This window comes from Triticum aestivum, chromosome 2A, assembly GCF_018294505.1.
Source record: "Triticum aestivum cultivar Chinese Spring chromosome 2A, IWGSC CS RefSeq v2.1, whole genome shotgun sequence".
NCBI classification, from domain to species: Eukaryota; Viridiplantae; Streptophyta; class Magnoliopsida; order Poales; family Poaceae; genus Triticum; species Triticum aestivum.
In genome coordinates, this window is record NC_057797.1 from 620,925,064 (window position 1) to 620,947,181 (window position 22,118).

At 46.4% G+C, this 22,118-nt stretch overlaps 2 protein-coding genes across 3 annotated transcripts; one reads left to right on the top strand and one right to left on the bottom strand.

Moving 5' to 3' along the window:
* The first annotated feature begins 10,799 nt into the window (after positions 1 to 10,799).
* On the top strand, positions 10,800 to 13,659 carry LOC123185725 (uncharacterized). Its single transcript, XM_044597556.1, has 6 exons — positions 10,800 to 11,016; positions 11,113 to 11,582; positions 12,640 to 12,817; positions 12,938 to 13,020; positions 13,111 to 13,180; positions 13,262 to 13,659. The coding sequence occupies exons 1-6, from the start codon at positions 10,965 to 10,967 to the stop codon at positions 13,384 to 13,386; spliced, it is 978 nt and encodes a 325-aa protein (XP_044453491.1). The 5' UTR covers positions 10,800 to 10,964; the 3' UTR covers positions 13,387 to 13,659.
* A 1,883-nt stretch (positions 13,660 to 15,542) lies between these two features.
* On the bottom strand, positions 15,543 to 20,735 carry LOC123189826 (ABC transporter G family member 11). 2 transcript variants are annotated; one of them, XM_044602328.1, is made up of 10 exons: positions 20,114 to 20,722; positions 18,810 to 19,099; positions 18,556 to 18,727; positions 18,263 to 18,385; positions 18,061 to 18,189; positions 17,756 to 17,950; positions 17,515 to 17,601; positions 17,157 to 17,429; positions 16,147 to 16,254; positions 15,543 to 16,064 (listed from the first exon to the last, which is right to left on the bottom strand). In XM_044602328.1, the coding sequence occupies exons 1-10, from the start codon at positions 20,564 to 20,566 to the stop codon at positions 15,738 to 15,740; spliced, it is 2,157 nt and encodes a 718-aa protein (XP_044458263.1). In that variant the 5' UTR covers positions 20,567 to 20,722; the 3' UTR covers positions 15,543 to 15,737. The 2 variants fall into 2 exon arrangements, with proteins under 2 accessions (XP_044458263.1, XP_044458264.1); XM_044602329.1 differs by lacking the exons at positions 15,543 to 16,064; positions 16,147 to 16,254 and adding an exon at positions 16,266 to 16,560 and having other exon boundaries at positions 20,114 to 20,735.
* Positions 20,736 to 22,118: the final 1,383 nt, after the last annotated feature.

Here is a 22,118-nt window from a genome sequence, read left to right on the forward strand (position 1 = left end):
TCAATTTCTTCATCGTGTCCCAAGTTTTGTATCTTAAACTTCTATTGGCCTCTCCATAGAAACATGTGAGGCGCCATTGAACATTGCCTGGCTCCATTACCCACGAGTCAATGTGATACTGAGAAAAATTCTTTATTATCAGATTAACAACAGACTTCCAAAAACTATATAAGCCTCCACTCCGGCCACTACTAGCTACTGCAAAACTACTTTGAAAACCTAACGAAGCCGCCAAACCTTCCACTCGATTCTTTGCTAATTGAGTCTCCACAATGCATAGAACCGACGGCGCACTAGCCCCCACGAGATCGCGGAGCTCATGAACTGTCCCAGGATCGCCAATCCCACGGCAGTTCCAACACAAGGTCCTCATCAGGCTCGGCGGCCCTCCTCGAGGGAGGCCGCCTCCGTAGGTAGTGTTGGGGAACGTAGCAGAAATTCAAAAATTTTCCTACGTAACACCAAGATCTATCTATGGAGAGACCAGCAACGAGTAGAAAGGAGAGTGCATCTACATACCCTTGTAGATCGCTAAGTGGAAGCGTTCAAGTGAACGGGGTTGATGGAGTCGTACTCGTCGTGATTCAGATCACCGATGATCTAGTGCCGAACGGACAGCACCTCCGCGTTCAACACACGTATAGCTCGACGATGTCTCCCACGCCTTGATCCAGCAAGGAGAGAGGGAGAGGTTGAGGAAGACTCCATCCAGCAGCAGCACAACGGCGTGGTGGTGATGGAGGAGCGTGGCAATCCTGCAGGGCTTCGCCAAGCACCTACGGGAGAGGAGGAGGTGTCACGGGAGGGAGGGAGGCGCCAAGGGCTCAGGTATGGATGCCCTCCCTCCCCTCCACTATATATAGGGGCAGGGGAGAGGGGGGAGGCGCAGCCTTGCCCCCTCCTCCAAGGAAGGGGTGCGGCTAAGAGGGGGGGAGGAGTCCATCCTCCCCAAGGCACCTCGGAGGTGCCTTCCCCCTTTAGGACTCTCCCCTTTTTCCTATATCTTGGCGCATGGGCCTCTAGGGGCTGGTGCCCTTGGCCCATGTAGGCCAAGGCGCACCCCCTACAACCCATGTGGCCCCCCGGGGCAGGTGGCCCCACCCGGTGGGCCCCCGGGACCCTTCCGGTGGTCCCGGTACAATACCGATGACCCCGAAACTTGTCCCGATGGCCGAAACAGGACTTCCTATATATAAATCTTTACCTCCGGACCATTCCGGAACTCCTCGTGACGTCCGGGATCTCATCCGGGACTCCGAACAACATTCGGTAACCACATACAAGCTTCCTTTATAACCTTAGCGTCATCGAACCTTAAGTGTGTAGACCCTACGGGTTCGGGAGACATGCAGTCATGACCGAGATGTTCTCCGGTCAATAACCAACAACGGGATCTGGATACCCATGTTGGCTCCCACATGTTCCACGATGATCTCATCGGATGAACCACGATGTCAAGGACTCAATCAATCCCGTATACAATTCCCTTTGTCTAGCGGTATGGTACTTGCCCGAGATTCGATCGTCGGTATACCGATACCTTGTTCAATCTCGTTACCGGCAAGTCTCTTTACTCGTTCTGTAACACATCATCCCGTGATCAACCCCTTGGTCACATTGTGCACATTATGATGATGTCCTACCGAGTGGGCCCAGAGATACCTCTCCGTTTACACGGAGTGACAAAATCCCAATCTCGATTCGTGCCAACCCAACAGACACTTTCAGAGATACCCGTAGTGTACCTTTATAGCCACCCAGTTACGTTGTGACGTTTGGCACACCCAAAGCACTCCTACGGTATCCGGGAGTTGCACAATCTCATGGTCTAAGGAAATGATACTTGACATTAGAAAAGCTTTAGCATACGAACTACATGATCTTGTGCTAGGCTTAGGATTGGGTCTTGTCCATCACATCATTCTCCTAATGATGTGATCCCGTTATCAACGACATCCAATGTCCATGGTCAGGAAACCGTAACCATCTATTGATTAACGAGCTAGTCAACTAGAGGCTTACTAGGGACATGGTGTTGTCTATGTATCCACACATGTATCTGAGTTTCCTATCAATACAATTCTAGCATGGATAATAAACGATTATCATGAACAAGGAAATATAATAATAATCAATTTATTATTGCCTCTAGGTCATATTTCCAACAGTCTCCCACTTGCACTAGAGTCAATAATCTAGTTCACATCGATATGTGATTAACACTCAAGGTCACATCCCCATGTGACTAACACCCAAAGAGTTTACTAGAGTCAATAATCTAGTTCACATTTACCATGTGATTAACACTCGATGAGTTCTGGGTTTGATCATGTTATGCTTGTGAGAGAGGTTATAGTCAACGGGTCTGAACCTTTCAGATCCGTGTGTGCTTTACAAATCTCTATGTCATCTCCTAGATGCAGCTACCACGTTCTATTTGAAGCTATTCCAAATAACTGTTCTACTTGGAGCTATTCTAAATTGTTGCTCCATTATACGTATCCGGTATCTCTACTCAGAGCTATCCGGATAGGTGTTAAGCTTGCATCGACGTAACCCTTTACGACGAACTCTTTTACCACCTCCATAATTGAGAAAATTCCTTAGTCCACTAGTTACTAAGGATAACTTTGACCGCTGTCCTGTGATCCATTCTTGGATCACTCTTGTACCCCTTGACTGACTCATGGTAAAGCACACTTCAGGTGCGGTACACAGCATAGCATACTGTAGAGCCTATGTCTTAAGCATAGGGGATGACCTTCGTTCCTTTCTCTCTATTCTGCCGTGGTCGAGCTTTAAGTCTTAACTTCATACCTTACAACTCAGGCAAGAACTCCTTCTTTGACTGATCCATCTTGAACACCTTCAAGATCACGTCAAGGCATGTGCTCATTTGAAAGTACTATTAAGCGTTTTGATCTATCCTTATAGATCTTGATGCTCAATGTTCAAGTAGCTTAATCCAGGTTTTCCATTGAAAACACTTTCCAAATAACCCTATATGCTTTCCAGAAATTCTACGTCATTTCCGATCAACAATATGTTAACAACATATACTCATCGGAAATTCTATAGTGCTCCCACTCACTTCTTTGGAAATACAAGTTTCTCATAAACTTTGTATACACCCAAAATCTTTGATCATCATCAAAGCATACATTCCAACTCCGAGATGCTCACTCCAGTCCTCAGAAGGATTGCTGGAGCTTTGCATACTTATTAGCATATTTCAGGATAGACAAAACCTTCCGGTTGTATCACATACAACCTTTCCTCAAGAATCGTCGAGGAAACAATGTTTTGACATCCTATCTGCAAGATTTCATAAATAATGCAGTAATTGCTAATATAATTCCAACAGACTCTTAGCATCGCTACGAGTGAGAAAGTCTCATCGTAGTCAACTCCTTGAACTTGTCGAAAAACATCTTAACGACAAGTCGAGCTTTCTCAATGGTGACACTTACCATCATTGTCTGTCTTCCTTTCAAAATCCATCTGTACTCAACAGCCTTACGACCATCAAGTAGTTCTTCCAAAGTCTACACTTTGTTTTCATATATGGATCCTCTCTCGGATTACATGGCCTCGAGCCATTTATCGGAATCCGGGCCCACCATCGCTTCTCCATAGCTCGTAGGTTCATTGTTGTCTAGCAATATGACTTCCAAGACAGGATTACTGTACCACTCTGAAGTAGTACGTATCCTTGTCACCCTACGAGGTTTGGGAGTGACTTGATCTGAAGTTTCATGATCACTATCATAAGCTTCTACTTCAATTGGTGTAGGTGCCACAGGAACAACTTCCTGTGCCCTGCTACACACTGGTTGAAGTGATGGTTCAATAACCTCATCAAGTCTCCACCATCCTCCCACTCAATTCTTTCGAGAGAAACCTTTCCTCGAGAAAGGACCCAATTCTAGAAACAATTCATATTGCCTTCGGATCTGAATTAGGAGGTATACCCAACTGTTTTGGGTGTCCTATGAAGATGTACTTTATCCGCTTTGGGTTCGAGCTTAATCCTGAAACTTTTTCACATAAGCGTTGCAGCCCCAAACCTTTAAGAAACGACAACTTAGGTTTCTCTAAACCATAATTTATACGGTGTCATCTCATCGGAATTACGTGGTGCCCTATTTAAAGTGAATGTGGTTGTCTCTAATGCCTAACCCATGAACGATAGTGGTAATTCGATAAGAGACATCATGGTACGCACCATATCCAATAGGGTGCAACTATGATGTTCGGACACACCATCACACTATGGTGTTCCAGGCGGTATTAATTGTGAAACAATTTCCACAATGTCTTAATTGTGTGCCAAAACTCGTAACTCAGATATTCATTTCTATGATCATATCATAGACATTTTATCCTCTTGTCACAATGATCTTCTACTTCACTCTGAAATTATTTGAACCATTCAATAATTCAGACTTGTGTTTCATCAAGTAAATATTCTCAACATCTACTCGAATCATCTGTGAAGTAAGAACATAACGATATTCACTGCATGCCTCAGCACTCATTGGACTGCACACATCAAAATGTGTTGCTTCCAACAAGTTGCTATCTTGTTCCATCTTACTGAAAACGAGGCTTTTCAGTCATCTTGCCCATGTGGTATGATTTGCATGTCCCAAGTGATTCAAAATCAAGTGAGTCAAAACGGTCCATTTGCATGGAGTTTCTTCATGCATATACACCAATAGACATGGTTCGCATGTCTCAAACTTTTCAAAAACGAGTGAGCCCAAAGATCCATCAATATGGAGCTTATTCATGCGTTTTATACCGATATGACTTACATGGCAGTGCCACAAGTAGGTGGTACTATCATTACTATCTTTTGGCATGAACATGTGTATCACTACGATCGAGATTTAATAAACCATTCATTTTAGGTGTAAGACCATTGGAGGTATTATTCAAGTAAACAGAGTAACCATTATTCTCCTTAAATGAATAACCGTATTGCGATAGACGTAATCCAATCATGTTTATGCTCAACGCAAACACCAAATAACAATTATTTAGGTTTAACACCAATCTCTTTGGTAGAGGGAGCGTGCGATGCTTGATCATATCAAGCTTGGAAAAACTTCCAACACATATCGTCAGCTCACCTTTAGCTAGTCTCCGTTTATTTCGTAGCCTTTTGTTTCGAGTTACTAACACTTAGCAACCGAACCGGTATCTAATACCCTGGTGCTACTAGGAGTACTAGCAAAGTACACATTAACACAATGTATATCCAATATACTTCTAACGACCTTGCCAGCCTTCTTATCTACCAAGTATCTAGGGTAATTCTGCTCTAGTGGTTGTTCCCCTTATTACAGAAGCACTTAGTCTCGGGTTTGGGTTTTACCTTGGGTTTCTTCACTAGAGCAGCAGCTGATTTGCCGTTTCATGAAGTATCCCTTCTTGCCCTTGCCCTTCTTGAAACTAGTGGTTTCACCAACCATCAACAATTGATGCTCCTTCTTGATTTCTACTTTCGCGGTGTCAAACATCGCGAATACCTCAAGGATCATCATATCTATCCCTGATATGTTATAGTTCATCACGAAGCTCTAACAGCTTGGTGGCAATGACTTTGGAGAACCATCACTGTCTTATCTGGAAGATCAACTCCCACTCGATTCAAATGATTGTTGTACTCAGACAATCTGAGCACAAGCTCAACAATTGAGCTTTTCTCCTTAGTTTGCAGGTTAAGAAAGTCATCGGAGGTCTTGTACCTCTTGACATGGGCACGAGCCTGAAATCCCAATTTCAGCCCTCAAAACATCTCATATGTTTCGCGATGTTTCAAAAATGTCTTTGGTGCCTCAACTCTAAACCGTTTAACTGAACTATCACGTAGTTATCAAAACGTGTATGTCCGATGTTCGCAACATCCACAGACAACGTTCGAGGTTCAGCACACTGAGCGGTGCATTAAGGACATAAGCCTTCTATGAAGCAATGAGGACAATCCTCAGTTTACGGACCTAGTTCGCATAATTGCTACTATCAACTTTCAACTAATTTTTCTCTAGGAACATATCTAAACAGTAGAACTATAGCGTGAGCTACGACATAATTTGCAAAATCCTTTTGACTATGTTCAGGATAATTAAGTTCATCTTATGAACTCCCACTCAGATAGACATCCCTCTAGTCATCTAAGTGATTACATGATCCGAGTCAAACTAGGCCGTGTCCGATGATCACGTGAGACGGACTAGTCATCATCGGTGAACATCTTCATGTTGATCGTATCTTCTATACGACTCATGTTCGACCTTTCGGTCTCCGTGTTCCGAGGCCATGTCTGTACATGCTAGGCTCGTCAAGTCAACCTAAGTGTTTGCATGTGTTCCGAGGCCATGTCTGTACATGCTAGGCTCGTCAACACCCGTTGTATGTGAACGTCTGAATAAAACACCCGATCATCACGTGGTGTTTTGAAACAGCGAACTGTCGCAACGGTGCACAGTTAGGGGAGAACACTTCTTGAAATTGTTGTAAGGGATCATCTTATTTACTACCGTCGTTCTAAGCAAATAAGATGTATAAACATGATAAACATCACATGCAATCAAATAGTGACATGATATGGCCATCATCACTTTGCTCCTTTTGATCTCCATCTTCGGGGCTCCATGATCATCATCGTCACCGGCATGACACCATGATCTCCATCATCATGATCTCCATCATCGTGTCTTCATGAAGTTGCCTCGCCAACTATTACTTCTACTACTATGGCTAACGGTTAGCAATAAAGTAAAGTAATTACATGACGTTTAAGTTGACACGCAGGTCACAAAAAAATAAAGACATCTCCTATGGCTCCTGCCGGTTGTCATACTCATCGACATGCAAGTCGTGATTCCTATTACAAGAACATGATAAATCTCATACATCACATATATCATTCATCACATCCTTTTTGGCCATATCACATCACATAGCATACCCTGCAAAAACAAGTTAGACGTCCTCTAATTGTTGTTTGCATGTTTTACGTGGCTGCTATGGGTTTCTAGCAAGAACGTTTCTTACCTACGCATGAACCACAACGTGATATGCCAATTGCTATTTACCCTTCATAAGGACCCTTTTCATCGAATCCGATCCGACTAAAGTGGGAGAGACAGACACCCGCCAGCCACCTTATGCAACTAGTGCATGTTTGTCGGTGGAACCGGTCTCACGTAAGCGTACGTGTAAGGTTGGTCCGGGCCGCTTCATCCCACGATGCCGCCGAATCAAGATAAGACTAGTAACGGCAAGCATATTGAACAATATCGACGCCCACAACTACTTTGTGTTCTACTCGTGCAAAGAATCTACGCAATAGACCTAGCTCATGATGCCACTGTTGGGGAACGTAGCAGAAATTCAAAAAATTTCCTACCTAACACCAAGATCTATCTATGGAGAGACCAGCAACGAGTAGAAAGGAGAGTGCATCTACATACCCTTGTAGATCGCTAAGCGGAAGCGTTCAAGTGAACGGGGTTGATGGAGTCGTACTCGTCGTGATTCAGATCACCGATGATCTAGTGCCGAACGGACAACACCTCCGCGTTCAACACACGTACAGCTCGACGATGTCTCCCACGCCTTGATCCAGCAAGGAGAGAGGGAGAGGTTGAGGAAGACTCCATCCAGCAGCAGCACAACGGCGTGGTGGTGATGGAGGAGCGTGGCAATCCTGCAGGGCTTCGCCAAGCACCTACGGGAGAGGAGGAGGTGTCACAGGAGGGAGGGAGGCGCCAAGGGCTCAGGTATGGATGCCCTCCCTCCCCTCCACTATATATAGGGGCAGGGGAGAGGGGGGAGGCGCAGCCTTGCCCCCTCCTCCAAGGAAGGGGTGCGGCTAAGAGGGGGGGGGAGGAGTCCATCCTCCCCCAGGCACCTCGGAGGTGCCTTCCCCCTTTAGGACTCTCCCCTTTTTCCTATATCTTGGCGCATGGGCCTCTAGGGGCTGGTGCCCTTGGCCCATGTAGGCCAAGGCGCACCCCCTACAGCCCATGTGGCCCCCCGGGGCAGGTGGCCCCACCTGGTGGGCCCCCGGGACCCTTCCGGTGGTCCCGGTACAATACCGATGACCCCGAAACTTGTCCCGATGGCCGAAACAGGACTTCCTATATATAAATCTTTACCTCCGGACCATTCCGGAACTCCTCGTGACGTCCGGGATCTCATCCGGGACTCCGAACAACATTCGGTAACCACATACAAGCTTCCTTTATAACCCTAGCGTCATCGAACCTTAAGTGTGTAGACCCTACAGGTTCGGGAGACATGCAGTCATGACCGAGATGTTCTCCGGTCAATAACCAACAACGGGATCTGGATACCCATGTTGGCTCCCACATGTTCCACGATGATCTCATCGGATGAACCACGATGTCAAGGACTCAATCAATCCCGTATACAATTCCCTTTGTCTAGCGGTATGGTACTTGCCCGAGATTCGATCGTCGGTATACCGATACCTTGTTCAATCTCGTTACCGGCAAGTCTCTTTACTCGTTCCGTAACACATCATCCCGTGATCAACCCCTTGGTCACATTGTGCACATTATGATGATGTCCTACCGAGTGGGCCCAGAGATACCTCTCCATTTACACGGAGTGACAAAATCCCAATCTCGATTCGTGCCAACCCAACAGACACTTTCAGAGATACCCGTAGTGTACCTTTATAGCCACCCAGTTACGTTGTGACGTTTGGCACACCCAAAGCACTCCTACGGTATCCGGGAGTTGCACAATCTCATGGTCTAAGGAAATGATACTTGACATTAGAAAAGCTTTAGCATACGAACTACATGATCTTGTGCTAGGCTTAGGATTGGGTCTTGTCCATCACATCATTCTCCTAATGATGTGATCCCGTTATCAACGACATCCAATGTCCATGGTCAGGAAACCGTAACCATCTATTGATTAACGAGCTAGTCAACTAGAGGCTTACTAGGGACATGGTGTTGTCTATGTATCCACACATGTATCTGAGTTTCCTATCAATACAATTCTAGCATGGACAATAAACGATTATCATGAACAAGGAAATATAATAATAATCAATTTATTATTGCCTCTAGGGCATATTTCCAACAGGTAGAACCATGTTCTCTCCCTCATCACCTTGCTGCTTCCTCCTCTTTACCACTGGATTCTTCTCTGGTGTAGAAGCCGAGGCATTATTACTTGAGCTTGGAGTCGCACCCTCCAGCAACATAACCGTGCCAGCAACTCTACCAGGAAGGTTTGATATCGGCTGCCCCTTATAGTGAGAGATCCATCGGCATTAACCAGTCGCTTACGAGCTCCTCTTTCAACATCCAAGTCCATTTGTTGCACCGGCTGCGAGTTATCTTCTTGTGCTACCCCTCCGTCTCTAACCACCGTCGTCCCTCTACCACCTCTGCCCCCACGGTCTCCCCTGCCAGGCTCTCTCCCCCTTCCTCTTCCTGTACCATCTCCTCTCCCCCTACCACCAAAGGGCTGACCCGTAGGAATCTCAGGCTCCCATAACAGCCATTCTCCCCACTCAAAGGTTCTGGGATCATGCACTCCATCTCCACACTCGTCTGCCAGATGCCCCATCAAGCCACATGCGAAGCAAAAATCCGGAAGTTTTTCATAGTAGACACTATACTTTCTGCATTCTTTCAAAGTGATGTGCACAAAACGGACAACAGTGTGTCTACATTCACAAAAACACGAGCACGTAATGTACTTGCTGGATTGATTCTTCCTTTGTTTACAATCACCGTGAACGGAGGGTCACCCACCTTTGCAGCAACTTTTTCGGCCAGCTCTTTCCTCCTTGTTAAACCGTCTGGTAAGCCCTTCACACGAGCCCACACTGGAATCATGTTCAGACTATAATCCTTCACATCTGAAAAACCATCATATTCTTCGATCACCACCAGAGCCCGTCTGAATAACCATGGACCTCCCTCCATTATTTTCCTCCAATCCCCTAGGCAGTGACACTGAACAAGAAACAAGTTTGGCCCCTTAATGTTGAAGGTGACCCCTTGCGCCGCCGACCACGCATTGCGCATCTGAGACAAAAGCTCCGCGTGACTAAACGGCTTTGTGGTATGAACACGGAACAAGGCGAGCCAGCGTACATCCTTAATCAGATCATCTACTTCTTCCGAGAAATCAAGGTCTTCTTCCTCCTTCCCATGCAGCCTCATCCCTGCAAACTGACCCTCAAGATCCTGATCGCGAAGGTCGCCATACTCCTCTTCCTCTCCGTCCGGCAAGTCCCCCTTCTGCGAGTCCCGCTCCTCTCCTTCCCTTCCCTTCGATGCATCCTCCACCCTACTCCCTCGTCCCCGCCTTCCTCCTCCAGATCCAATCTCATCCTCCATCGTATGCACCACATCCACCGCCGCCAGAACTTCCTCCGCACCCCCCGTCTCCTGAGATGTTGAATCCGCCATGCAATCGCCTGCGCACGACGTGCAGAGGTAGATCTCGGTGAGTACCGGAAAAAAGCCGGTGATCTACCGAGGTTTAACGTGGACTCTGGCTAGATCGCCAGAGGAAGAGGTGGAACCCTAGAGAAACCCTAGGGGAATCACGCACACGGAGCAGACGCCGGTTTGACACGGAGCAGACGCCTTGAGACAAGCTATTCTCAACTCAGGTCCGCTGTAAAATTTCCCTCGGAATTAAACCCATCTCTGAATAGCATAGCCCAGCCCACTTTGTTGAAAAAGTACGAAGGCACAAGGCCCACAGTTTTCTAGAAGAGGCGAGCCGAAAGTGTAAGGCCCTGCTACGCGGGAAGCATCCAAAGGAGCGCCAAAAAACCAGAAGAGTCGAAGACACGGCTGCGCGGCGCACCCCCACCGCCAGTCCCTCGCCGCCAGCCGAGGAGACGAAGGCCGGAATCCGCCGCCGCGTCCATCGAGGAGCGCGCGCAAGCCACCATGAAGTTCAAGGCCTCCTTCACCGACGACGGCATCTCCCTGCTCGACAAGCGTAAGCCCCAGTGCAGCGCACTCCTCGATTCCCCTCCCTCCCCCCGTCGCAATTCGCCGAACACCTCACGCGCGCCCCGCAATTCCGTTCCCGCAGGGTTCCTCCCGGCCATCGACAAGGTGGGCCGCGTGTGCCACGTCTACCTCACCCCCACGCACGCCATGCTCCTCCACAACCTCCTCGGCTCCACGGGGCCCGAAGGCGACGGGCCGCAGTGCGTCGCGCAGTTCGCCAAGGACCTCCTCTTCCGCGAGTACAACGTGTCGTCGCGGGACGGCAACCGCGTCGCCTTCTCCGTCGACGTCGCGCTGCTCCATCGCGCCATCCGTAGCGCGCTCGCCGTCCACGCGCAGTCGCCGGCTGACGGGGACGCCCCCGCGGCGATTCAGGTCAAGCTCGTCAACAAGCAGACCCCCGGGTCCCGTTCTGCTGCCCCGTTCCTCACGTTCGAGACCAAGGGCGCTCGCTCCGCCGTCGTGCAGGACGTCCCCATCTCGAAGCCACTGTCACGCTCCGATGTTGCGCGCTTGCAGGATGCGCTTGACGCCGCCCAAGAGCTTCCTGAGGTGTGGTGCTCTCACATGGCATTTTCCAGTTTCTTATCATTCATCAGTAAAAAAATTCTCCTATTTGTATACCCGATTGAATGTTTTCACAACATAATGTACTCTAGCTGTCCAAATGCGAAACGAATTAATCAAATGGAAGCAGGTTGTGGCTATGAAACTTCTGATGGCTTAGTTGTGATGCTGGACTGCAGAAACAAAATTAGGTACCAATTCATACAGGCTGAGTCATAGAACTAGTAATGGCCTGGATCCATCCTCCGAACCACATTTTGTTTGTTGAACCCGTGAACTTGGTATTCACATAATTTGCCAGTAGTAAACATAATTTTAGCTTTAACATGATGAAGTTTGATCATGTATTCGCGTCTCATTATTTGAAGCTGTTTTAAAGGTCCAATCAATGTAAATCTGAAGCACAGAACCACTCTTAAATTGTTGTACCAAAAAATCCTCAAGATATCCATGTTCCACCAAGATACAGCACAATATATCCATTTAATAATAATCAACAAATAATTAAAATCTCAAATGTAGAAATATAAAAAATATGAATCTGTGAATGATTTCACATAATTTACTGCTAGTAAAGATGTTTAGTTTTTAGACAGTAAAATTTGATTGTGTCTCATTATTTGAAGCACTGATCTAGACGTCTAGTTCATTTTGATTGATGTGGATATTCCTGTCTTGCAATGTTATTACCTTTCGGAAATTACTAAAATGATCTATCTGCGAGCAAGAAACTGGATTTATACTAACAATAGTCAACAAATGATTACAGAAGTATAAAATGTAAAAATAGCAATGATGCCTATTGAACAGTTCTTATTAGTTCTCGCAGTTCAGATGTTCTTTTTAATGCTAAGTATTTTTCGTCGCTGAAATATCTGTATCTACTCAGATGTCTGTACTGCTTTTCATCTTAAATGTATCTTCAACTTAGATGATTGTGAGAAGAAATTTATCTTACTGATGTTCTATGCTTTTTCCATACTCGCTTGGTGTTATCTTTCTACTGTCAGCTGCTTATTAGAAGAAATTTATCTTTCTGCAGACTCTGGTCCAGGTTCCAGATCTGCAACAGTTACAGAACCTGGTGGATCGTCTAAAAAACATTGGTGATCTGCTGTCTGTAACTGTTACCCAATATGGTGATCTCCATCTACAAGTTTCAACTTCTCTTGTTACCGTTGGTTCAGAATTCAAAAGGCTTCGGATTCTTGGTGCTCGTGGTAAACTATGGCCGCTGGGAGTTGTAATCAGTATTCAGCATTAGCTTCCTTAAATTCCAAAGTAGGTGTCATTAGTGCTCAAATCACTTCACTTTTGTATAACGATGTTTTCTATTTCAGCAAATGCACCTGTTGTTGATCAAAATGTGAGTGCTACCATTCGTATGGAAATGGCGGTTGAGAGAGGCGAAGCACTGTCAGTGGTATTGCTCCTAAGCTCCATTTATTTATTCATCATTTTATTCTTTTCATGTCAGATGTTCACAGGTGTCTGTTATTCTATTTTCTTGCAGCAAGTGAGTATGAAGCACCTAGTTAAGAGCCTACAATGTCATTTGGCCAAGCCAGATTGTACCTTCTATGGTTTGTTTTTCAGCCGCCTCTTTAAACCTGTTGAAAAATAATCTAAATTTATATTAACTATTGCCTTGATTTTTTGTATAGGTATTGCTCCCAATGGTGCTTGCTTGACAGTGATATTCCAGTACTTCATTCCAGGAACACGGTTGACGGACAAATCCATTAGCTTTTACTGTAGGCTTCCAGTCCTTGACCCTGGCACCAGCTAAAGTAAACTATATCACAGCATGGTACTTACTTGCTTTTATTATCAGTAGATTAGGTTAGGTAACATTATCTAGCTGGTGTGCCTTTAGTTTTATGACTTGTTTGTGGCTTTCATATATATTAACTTGATGTCTTGCGTTGGTGACATTCGGGTGTGGGTACCTCAATATCGACCCTGAAAAATACCTGAATCGTTTTGATCTACAAAAATGTTGTGCTAGTTTCTTTGTTCCAGATTATCACTTGCAGTTGCATGCACCCCTTTTCCACTTCAATATAAATTATTTGATGTTTTTTGTCTACATCAGTACTACTATTCCTAGTTATATTCCGTGCTGCTCTGAAGGATTATCTCTACCAAGGCAACTGCTAAGAAAAGTGACTCTTATGATAGAAGTGTTCGAAGCAATTCTCACTAAATTTAGGTATGCTTTGAATAAAATTAGGACACCACCAGATAGAAAGTGCATAACGCCCAAGAAAACCCAGCTGGCCACGAAATTAGGCCATCCTTTATATATGGATTCAGATTTCTGGTATGGCTCTTAAGCAAGATATGCGAATCTAGCTTTTCGTTCCATGGGATCTATTTGGACTAACTGCGCTTCATCAAACCTCCAGGTCCCTCTTAAATGAAACCACCAGTTTCTCCAATGTTTATATCCTGCTGGCAGATTTTCTTACGAGCACATGCACATGTATGTCTCACCCATAACGTTTCCCTGCATCGCACATGACATCTTCTCTGTTGCTTATTTACTCCTCTCGTTGCTTCTATCACCATGCCATTTGTTTTTGAGTTGGGTGGAAGGTCTGCTCATTCATTCTACTCCCTCCGTAAAGAAATATAAGAGCGTTTAGATCGCTAAAGTAGTGATCTAAACGCTCTTATATTTCTTTACAGAGGGAGTAACTTCTAAGGATGAAGATATTTTAGAAGTTACAACACCTGTTCTAGATGAATTCAGCAAGTATCGTAAAAAGAAAACATGGTCTCATTCAGGGAAAACACAGTAAACACACCACCAGATGCCACTGCAATCATACTATCCATGGCATTTAACGTCATAGTGACTATCTGACCCACACTTCCAATTAAGATTGATCGTCTATGGAGTATTACTAACCCCTTTTGACTGTTTGGAAGTGCAAAATATACTCTGTTAGAATTCCCTCTGATGTATGCATGCCAAAACGGATCTGGGACATTTTTAGAGGAAACAAAGAGAGGGACCATTTTATTTAGATGAAAGCGACAATTGTTAGTGGAGATGTGATACCAGGGGCACACACGTGGGCTCCTGGGGTGAATAGTAAATTCGGCAACAATATTTTTTTAAACAATGTATTTTATGTGCGTTGAAAGTTTCTGAAGAAAAGAAATGTTTGGGCCTCGCTAAAACAAACAAAAGCAAGTTCTCTAAAAAGCCATTTTTTAAGCATCAAATGTGTTTTCTTTCACACAAACCACAAGGTTTGTCTATTCTCCATGAAAGTTTACATTCATGTGAATGACACGGACATGTCTAAATTTTTTTCTTGTGTTGAAAATCATTTGTTTTTTCACCCTGTTCGCTCCTGGATGCACCTTCGAATCGCCGGGGCATATACCGACTTCGAACCTGGCATAAGGGGACCAGCCTAAATCGTCCTGCATGTTGCAGTTTAGCACCAAAGGTCTTCCTGTACACGCTGTATGCAGTACTACACGCGTCCACAGGGTGGCTTTAAATCTTTAGTTCGTGGTGCCACTCACTGCGCTGCATTTACTATTATTGTTGGTCGGCAGTGACTTGTAGTATCAGTCACTATTATTGTTGGTCAGCACTGGGTAGTGTAGTTTTGAAAAGGAAGGCCAGATATTTACAAACACAACTTGAATGACCCCATGTGGACTGTTTAGAGAGAACCTGTCAATCCATGTGGAATGTTTTGTAAACCTGTCAATCTATCTAGCCGCAATTATGGCATTGATATGCCGTCCACCGCAAATGGATCTTTACTGTAACTTCAGTACTGTCGTCTCAGTAAGTAAATCTGCAAGCGAGCAGAATCACTGTGCTCATGCAGTGCGGCCATGTGTGCCAATTAGTGCCCCCAACCATTCCTGCCTGTTTTGCTGCCCTTCCAAGACAGCAATGAACTGTGAACGTCCAAGTATGTGTCACTCTGCATGCCTCGCTGATGCCATTTTTTGAACGCATTACATGTATGTATGTACCTCTACTCAAACGAGCTTCACTTCCAAAACGTATAAAAATTACCAGTTTCTCTGATCATAGATACATATTACGCCAAGAACCGGTAGGAAACCCTCCTATTTGTGCTACCCAGCAACCCCCAGCTTATCTTTCTAGCCTTCGTTAGGACCAAGCTCTGGATCCACAACATAGCCTCTCAGGGAAGGCGTCTTGCCGATGGCAGGCACCTTCTTCTGAAGCCTCTTCCTCGCGATGTAGCCCCGGATCCAGGGCATCACGTCCTCGTTCACCTTGATCATGATGAAGAACAGCAGGCGGTAGATGAAGATCATGCTGAAGATGACCGACAGGTCGATCCACTTCGACCGGTGCACGTTGATCTGGAAGATGTACTTCAGTATGAAGTCCCCAGGGATCTTCGGCTGGTCTGGGTATTGGTTGTCGAATAGGAGACCGTCCATGTCATTCTGGCATTGGCCCTGTACACGGATAAGAGTTTGATGTCAAATTTCATACTGGAAACCACCATGCTTCCGTGGTCTGTAGCAACCTCAAATTTACCTGTAGTGCCCAGTAATGGAAGCTGATGTACTGCATGGGGTATCTCCAGAAGATCTTCGGGATGTCATACGGAAGTCTGAAGTATCCGGAGACAAGCATGAATATTCCCTGTCCAAGAAAAATTGTGAGGCAATTTCTTCATGTGGAGCTCTCAGGTAGAAAAGCTTCCAGGGATGCACATCTACGTTTCTTTTGCAACTCGGTAACATAACATAGTAGCTAAATAATAGGACAGTCTATGGCCCTGTTTGGTTCAACTTTTATCGACGGATTCCGCTGCCGCGCAGCAGAATCTGAACCAAAGGGTGAACCCAGCAGAATCCGATTCCAGAAATCCGCTGCCAAAATCTGAACCAAAAGCGGAAGCAGCCCAGGATGTGCTTTCCAAAATCTGATTCCGCTGCGGGCCAAAATCTGAAAAAGCTGTATCAGCTGGTTTGCCAAATGACCTACATCTCTTTCACATCAGATTTTTCACAGCTGCTTTTAGAAATCCACAGCCGAACCAAACAGGGCCTATGTCTGCAGTATCTATTTCCTAGACCATAATGATCTTTGGAAGATCTCGTGCCATCTTTTATATTTGCTGAAGTTATACTTCTATTCTGGTCAGTACTACTTTTTAGTGCATAGTAACAATGCTTCGTTATTGAAGTACTACCACATTTTTATCGAAGCCTTGTGATGTATTCTAGTTCTAGAGAACATTTTGGAAGTTTGGAGTTCTCTCATTCATAAACACATCTTACGCCTACAAGCTTAGAAATTGTATCAAAGAGAAACAACAGGCTTCGTTATTTTTTCCTTTAATTTAGCAAGGTGCATTAATCCCTACCTGTGAAGAGAACTGCACTAGATTCAAAGCTACTAAGTTGTAATTATCATGTCCATTTACTGGCTACCATAGGAACTGTAATTTCAACAAACAGGCAGCAAAGCACATTTGCTGTCTGAACAGACATGTTAATAGGAGTAGATGATACCAAATGAAAATTTGGGCCAAAATGTACCTGAATTCCAGCTCCTATGATGATGCCCATGAGGAAATTGGGTATGACACTTGCAATGGCCATCATCAAACTCTCAACCACAGTGACACTGGCGTAGAGGTTCAAGACGAAGAAGATGTAGTGTGTGAAACCAGGATGAAGGCGCACCATGAAGTAGCATACTGTCCCTGACATGAAGCATATCAGGACCAGGAATGGCAGAGCAGAGATGGTGTTGGCAATGACAAATGCTGCAACACCGTAGTGCCCATTCAACCGTTCCCGCTGGAAAACCTGTTAACAAGTCAAGAAGCAGGTGAGCAAATTGTACATAGCAGTTCCGATTCCCGTATGGAATGATAAAGTTCTGGAGCTTCACCTTCATTTCTTCCACAAATGAAGGGAATCCTCCAATGGACATGAAGGTGACGAATCCAAAGACGAATGCTGCACATGCTGCCCTGGCCTGTGAAGAAGAGGCAGGTAATGTCATTGGCTCATTGCTCACAAAGAACACTTTTCATGAAGGAACATGATGTCCTTGCTTAAGTGTCTACTTTTTATTACAGATTCATGGCATTTTGATCCAGATAACCACTGATCGATTATTCAACACTTACCAGGATGGATGTGTATTTGGTGCCGACATCCAGGTAGATGGTGCCGATGCATACAGTCACAAGGAGGTAGATCAAGAGCCTGAGCCAGTAGTACCCAAAGTCGCGCGACATGTTGATGAATGAACGCCTGGTAAGTGTACACGCCTGCATCAAGAAGCTGGCCTGGCTGCCCCTTGAATCCATCACCGTTCCTTTCTGCAGCAAACAACACATGGATTTCATTTGGTCATTGCCTGTCCGGATGCGCAAAATATAAAGGACAGGGAACCATATATGTTGCATTTAGGGGCTACGAGAGGACGTACGATTCGCGCGATGTCATTAACTTTCTCCCTAGCAGCGTAGTAGTACTGTGACCTGTTGTAGGCAGAGACGAGTTTCCTGATGGCCTCTGATGTGGTTATCTTATCCAGAGGATCATCAGACCTTTCGATCTGCAAAGTTTATGAAAATCAGGCCACTTGCATGAGAAAACATGTTGGCACATGAATCGTCGGGTTATCTTACCCTTGCTTTCATCGAGCCTTTCAGGGTGGCCTTGACCTTGTCGAAGTCGGAGTTAACGCACCTCAGGAAATGATCCGAGGGATTTCTCAGAGGCGGGCATGGGAACCCAACTTCAGCGAAGAACTGCGCGTGCGAGGAAACAAGTGCAGGTGAGCGATCACATAACATATGCGATGCAGAAGAAGCAGGGGTACTACTCGCTGTGAAGTGATTGATTACTGACGCCATTACATGTGCAGCAGGAAGGAAGTTACTGTGAAAAACGGATACTGGACCGTGGAGGAATTGATTACCTCACATGCTTGCGCTGCCTGTCCGAAGTAGACGTTTTTGCCCCCGGAGAGCAGGAAGAGCATGTCGAAGAGCTCGAAGACCTCGCTGCTGGGCTGGTGGATGGACGCAATCACTGTCCTGCCGTCCCTCGCCAGGCCCCTCAGCGTCTGCGTCACGAAGAAGGCCGAGGAGCTGCCCGCGCAACCAGAGCCGTCAATTCAATTCCTTCTCCAACAACACAACCACACAGGCACTGCTACTGAATACCACGTACCTGTCGAGGCCGCTGGTGGGCTCGTCGAGGAAGAGGAGGCGGGGCCGCATGAGGAGCTCCAGGGCGATGCTGACCCGGCGCTTCTCGCCGCCGCTGACGCCCCGGAGGTGCCAGTTGCCGATGACGGTGTCGGCGCAGTCCTGGAGCCCCATCTCCACGATGGTGCCCTCCACCAGCGCGCGCTTGTCGTCGCGCGGCATCTTGTCCGGCAGCCGCAGCAGCGCCGAGTAGCCGATCGTCTCCCGCACCGTCAGCGTCCCGATCAGGTTGTCGTCCTGCGTCACGTACGCCTGCGTACGCATGCATACACCACAACATCATCACCTATAGCATTCTTCTACGAGGATTGGTCCGAAAAGTAGTATTCTGGTGGTTTCGTTGCATCCAAAGTAGTGGTACTCGAAGTCGGCTACGCCAAAGCTCATGAACTACTCGTATGGAGCACATATACAGAGGGCCACTGTTTTTCGTCTCATGCTGGCAAAAACTAATCACCCAGTTTTACTACTGGCCACAAGCTAGAATCTACTGCCGTAAACTAAGTAGTAGTTCTAGTAGAAAAAGATGCCCAAACTGAAGTGTAAACCAGCACATCGATCATCATAAGTTCGGAACAGCGCCACAATAACAAATTACTACACAACTGTCTGTATTTATGTCACTTAGGAGGTAGTAGGTCGCAGCAGGCCCTTTTCCATTTCTCTTTGAACCATGCAGGGAAGATATTTCGCCGTCGAGATCGGTCGACGGAGAGCAAAGAAAAACGTTGCGTACGAGATCTGTATGAAGGGGCATGGAATTGAAAGCAAAGCAGCAACGGGATCAGAGAACTGAAGGACGTATTAATTGCTCCGCCCAACCACTCGACACGGCACGCTATCGCTCTGGCTGCCCGTAGGAGAGCTGCTGCTACTCCTAGACTGGCGCAGGGCGCCATATGCATGTACTCGCCTGGGGCAGCTGCGAAGCGAAGCCAGCGGGCCGAATCAAGAGCCGGTCGCGCGCGTACCCCGTGGATTTCGATGGCGTCGATGGCTACGCGCCGGTGTAGAATTAATTGGCCGCTGAGCGCGGCCGTATGGCTCCGTTCTACCGATCCAAACGTACTGCGCCATGGCATCTGCTAGCAGAGGTGGATAGCTAGCTTTCACATGCTCGGAAATGGCATGAACACTGGCCGAGGTGGATGAAAGTAACATGGCGAGTCTAATGCCCAAAAATGGCGGTCTCGTTGCCGGATAAAAACAAGTGAAGGTAAAACAAGTTCTGAGGCAAGTAGAGTGAGACGAGGTGGCTGGCCGTACCGCGGCGCCGAAGGAGAGCTTGGCCTTGCGGCCGTTGAGCAGGACGCTGCCGGAGAGGAAGGCGTTGGCGGCGAGGCGGCCGGCGAGGGCGTCGAGGAGCGTGGACTTGCCGGAGCCGGACGGGCCCATGAGCGCGGTCAGCGACCCGGGCTCGGCGAAGCCGGTGAGCTCGTCCAGCACGGTCTGCGTCTTGCCGGGGCCCAGCGCCACGGTGACCGACAGGTCCTTCCACGTCAGCCTCGCCGACACCTCGCCGATGAGCGCCGCCGCGCCGGCCCCGGGCATCGCCTTGCTGTCCCGCCACAGCGTCTCGCTCAGCGGGCTCAGCCCCACCACCATCGCGCCGCTGGCCGACGTCGCGGTCGCCGTCGCGCCGTTGGCCTGCAGCTCCACCATGGCCTGCCCGGCCGCCGTCCTCCGCGTGTCCTCCCCTCCTCCTCCTCCCCCTCTCATGGCTCTCGCCCGCACTGGCGGCGACGCGCGGGAGCTCTCCTCGGAGGGAGAGGCCGGTCGATGCGATGCGGTGCGATGTGAAGTGAGGCTTGTGTTTAGCTGCTGGCTGCTGCTATAGGAGGGAGGGAGGAGGGGTAGCAAGGCAGGAGTTATAAAGGAGGAAGGCAAAGCATGCATGCATAATGAAGGTGGGGAGTTAATGGACGAATGGAGCAATCGGAGAGCGGTGCGGCTGCGATGCGAGGCCATCTATTAACAAACTGACAACCAATTGTCTTCTTTAGGCTTTGGCTGACAGCCCATGGCCTACTCCAACAGTACCCCTGTTATTGTGCACAGTGCTGGGTTAGGGTTTTGTTTGGAGCCAAGCCATTTTTGGAGAGATTGTGTGACGATAGGAATCCTTTATTTATGTGCCGAATACACCAAGAGAAACCTTTTTTTTTTGCTAGGTCTCAGTTGACTGAGATTTAACAAAGTCTCAGTCAAGTGACATAACATCCTAGAAAGAAATAGAAAAACAAAAATGAAAATTTTGTACGGATCTTAATATAAGATCCCATGAATATTAGCAAGATTGTTTGGGTAAATGTTAAAAAACGGACGTTGGATTTTTAAGCATTGACAAAATGAATGTTTATGGCAATTTATGTTGTCGCGGGATGACAATTTTATTTAATAAGCACAGCAAATCGCAGCAAAAAACAGAATATGATGGATTTTGCTATGCTTGCTAAAGGAAAATTTCACCCTCACGACAACATAATTTACCATAATAAACATTCTTTTGTAATGCTTAAAAATCTGACGTTCGCTGACTATCAAGTCATTTTTTGGGGTTCCGCCAAGGCAAAATGAGCAAAAAAAACACTCCATTTAAATTCCCTTGACAAGTATGAAGGAAGATCACTCTTAATTATCTCTTCTCCTTGCCCATTAATTTTAGTCTCCATCATCTAAGGTTGGTCTCCATCATCTTAGTAAGTGTCAAAATTGTTCAAATCTTATCTTTTCCTTGGTGAATTTGTTTTAATGTTGACTAGTTAATTGTCCGTGCATTCCAATGGAGGCATACATATTTTAGCGGGTTTAACATCGATTATGCCTAACATACACCTTACACTTTTTTTCCGACCGACGAACCGTAGAACAATTGTTCTACGGTTTATTTTCATTAATTAAAAAAGGTATATACAAAACTGTTATATGAAGACAAAAGCCTTAACCAATGCCAGCACGATCAAACATTAAATGAAATTACAGGTTGCTTTCAATCCAGGACCTGATCTTGTTTGCTTTGGTCGTCTTAGCTCTCAACAGAGGCACTGCGAGTCCTTCCTACATGTGAAATTTCCAGCATAGGGGGTGAGCAACTGCTTCTTTGAAGATCTTATCATTTTGGACAAACCAAAGACTCCAACACCCAATAATGATAATGTCAAGTGCCAGGTCTTTTGGAAGAATTGAGATAGCCAGACATATCTCGTCAAAACTTGATACCCCTCTTCTCCTAGTGGGCATGATTTCATTCCAGCAATGCAAAGAGAACGGG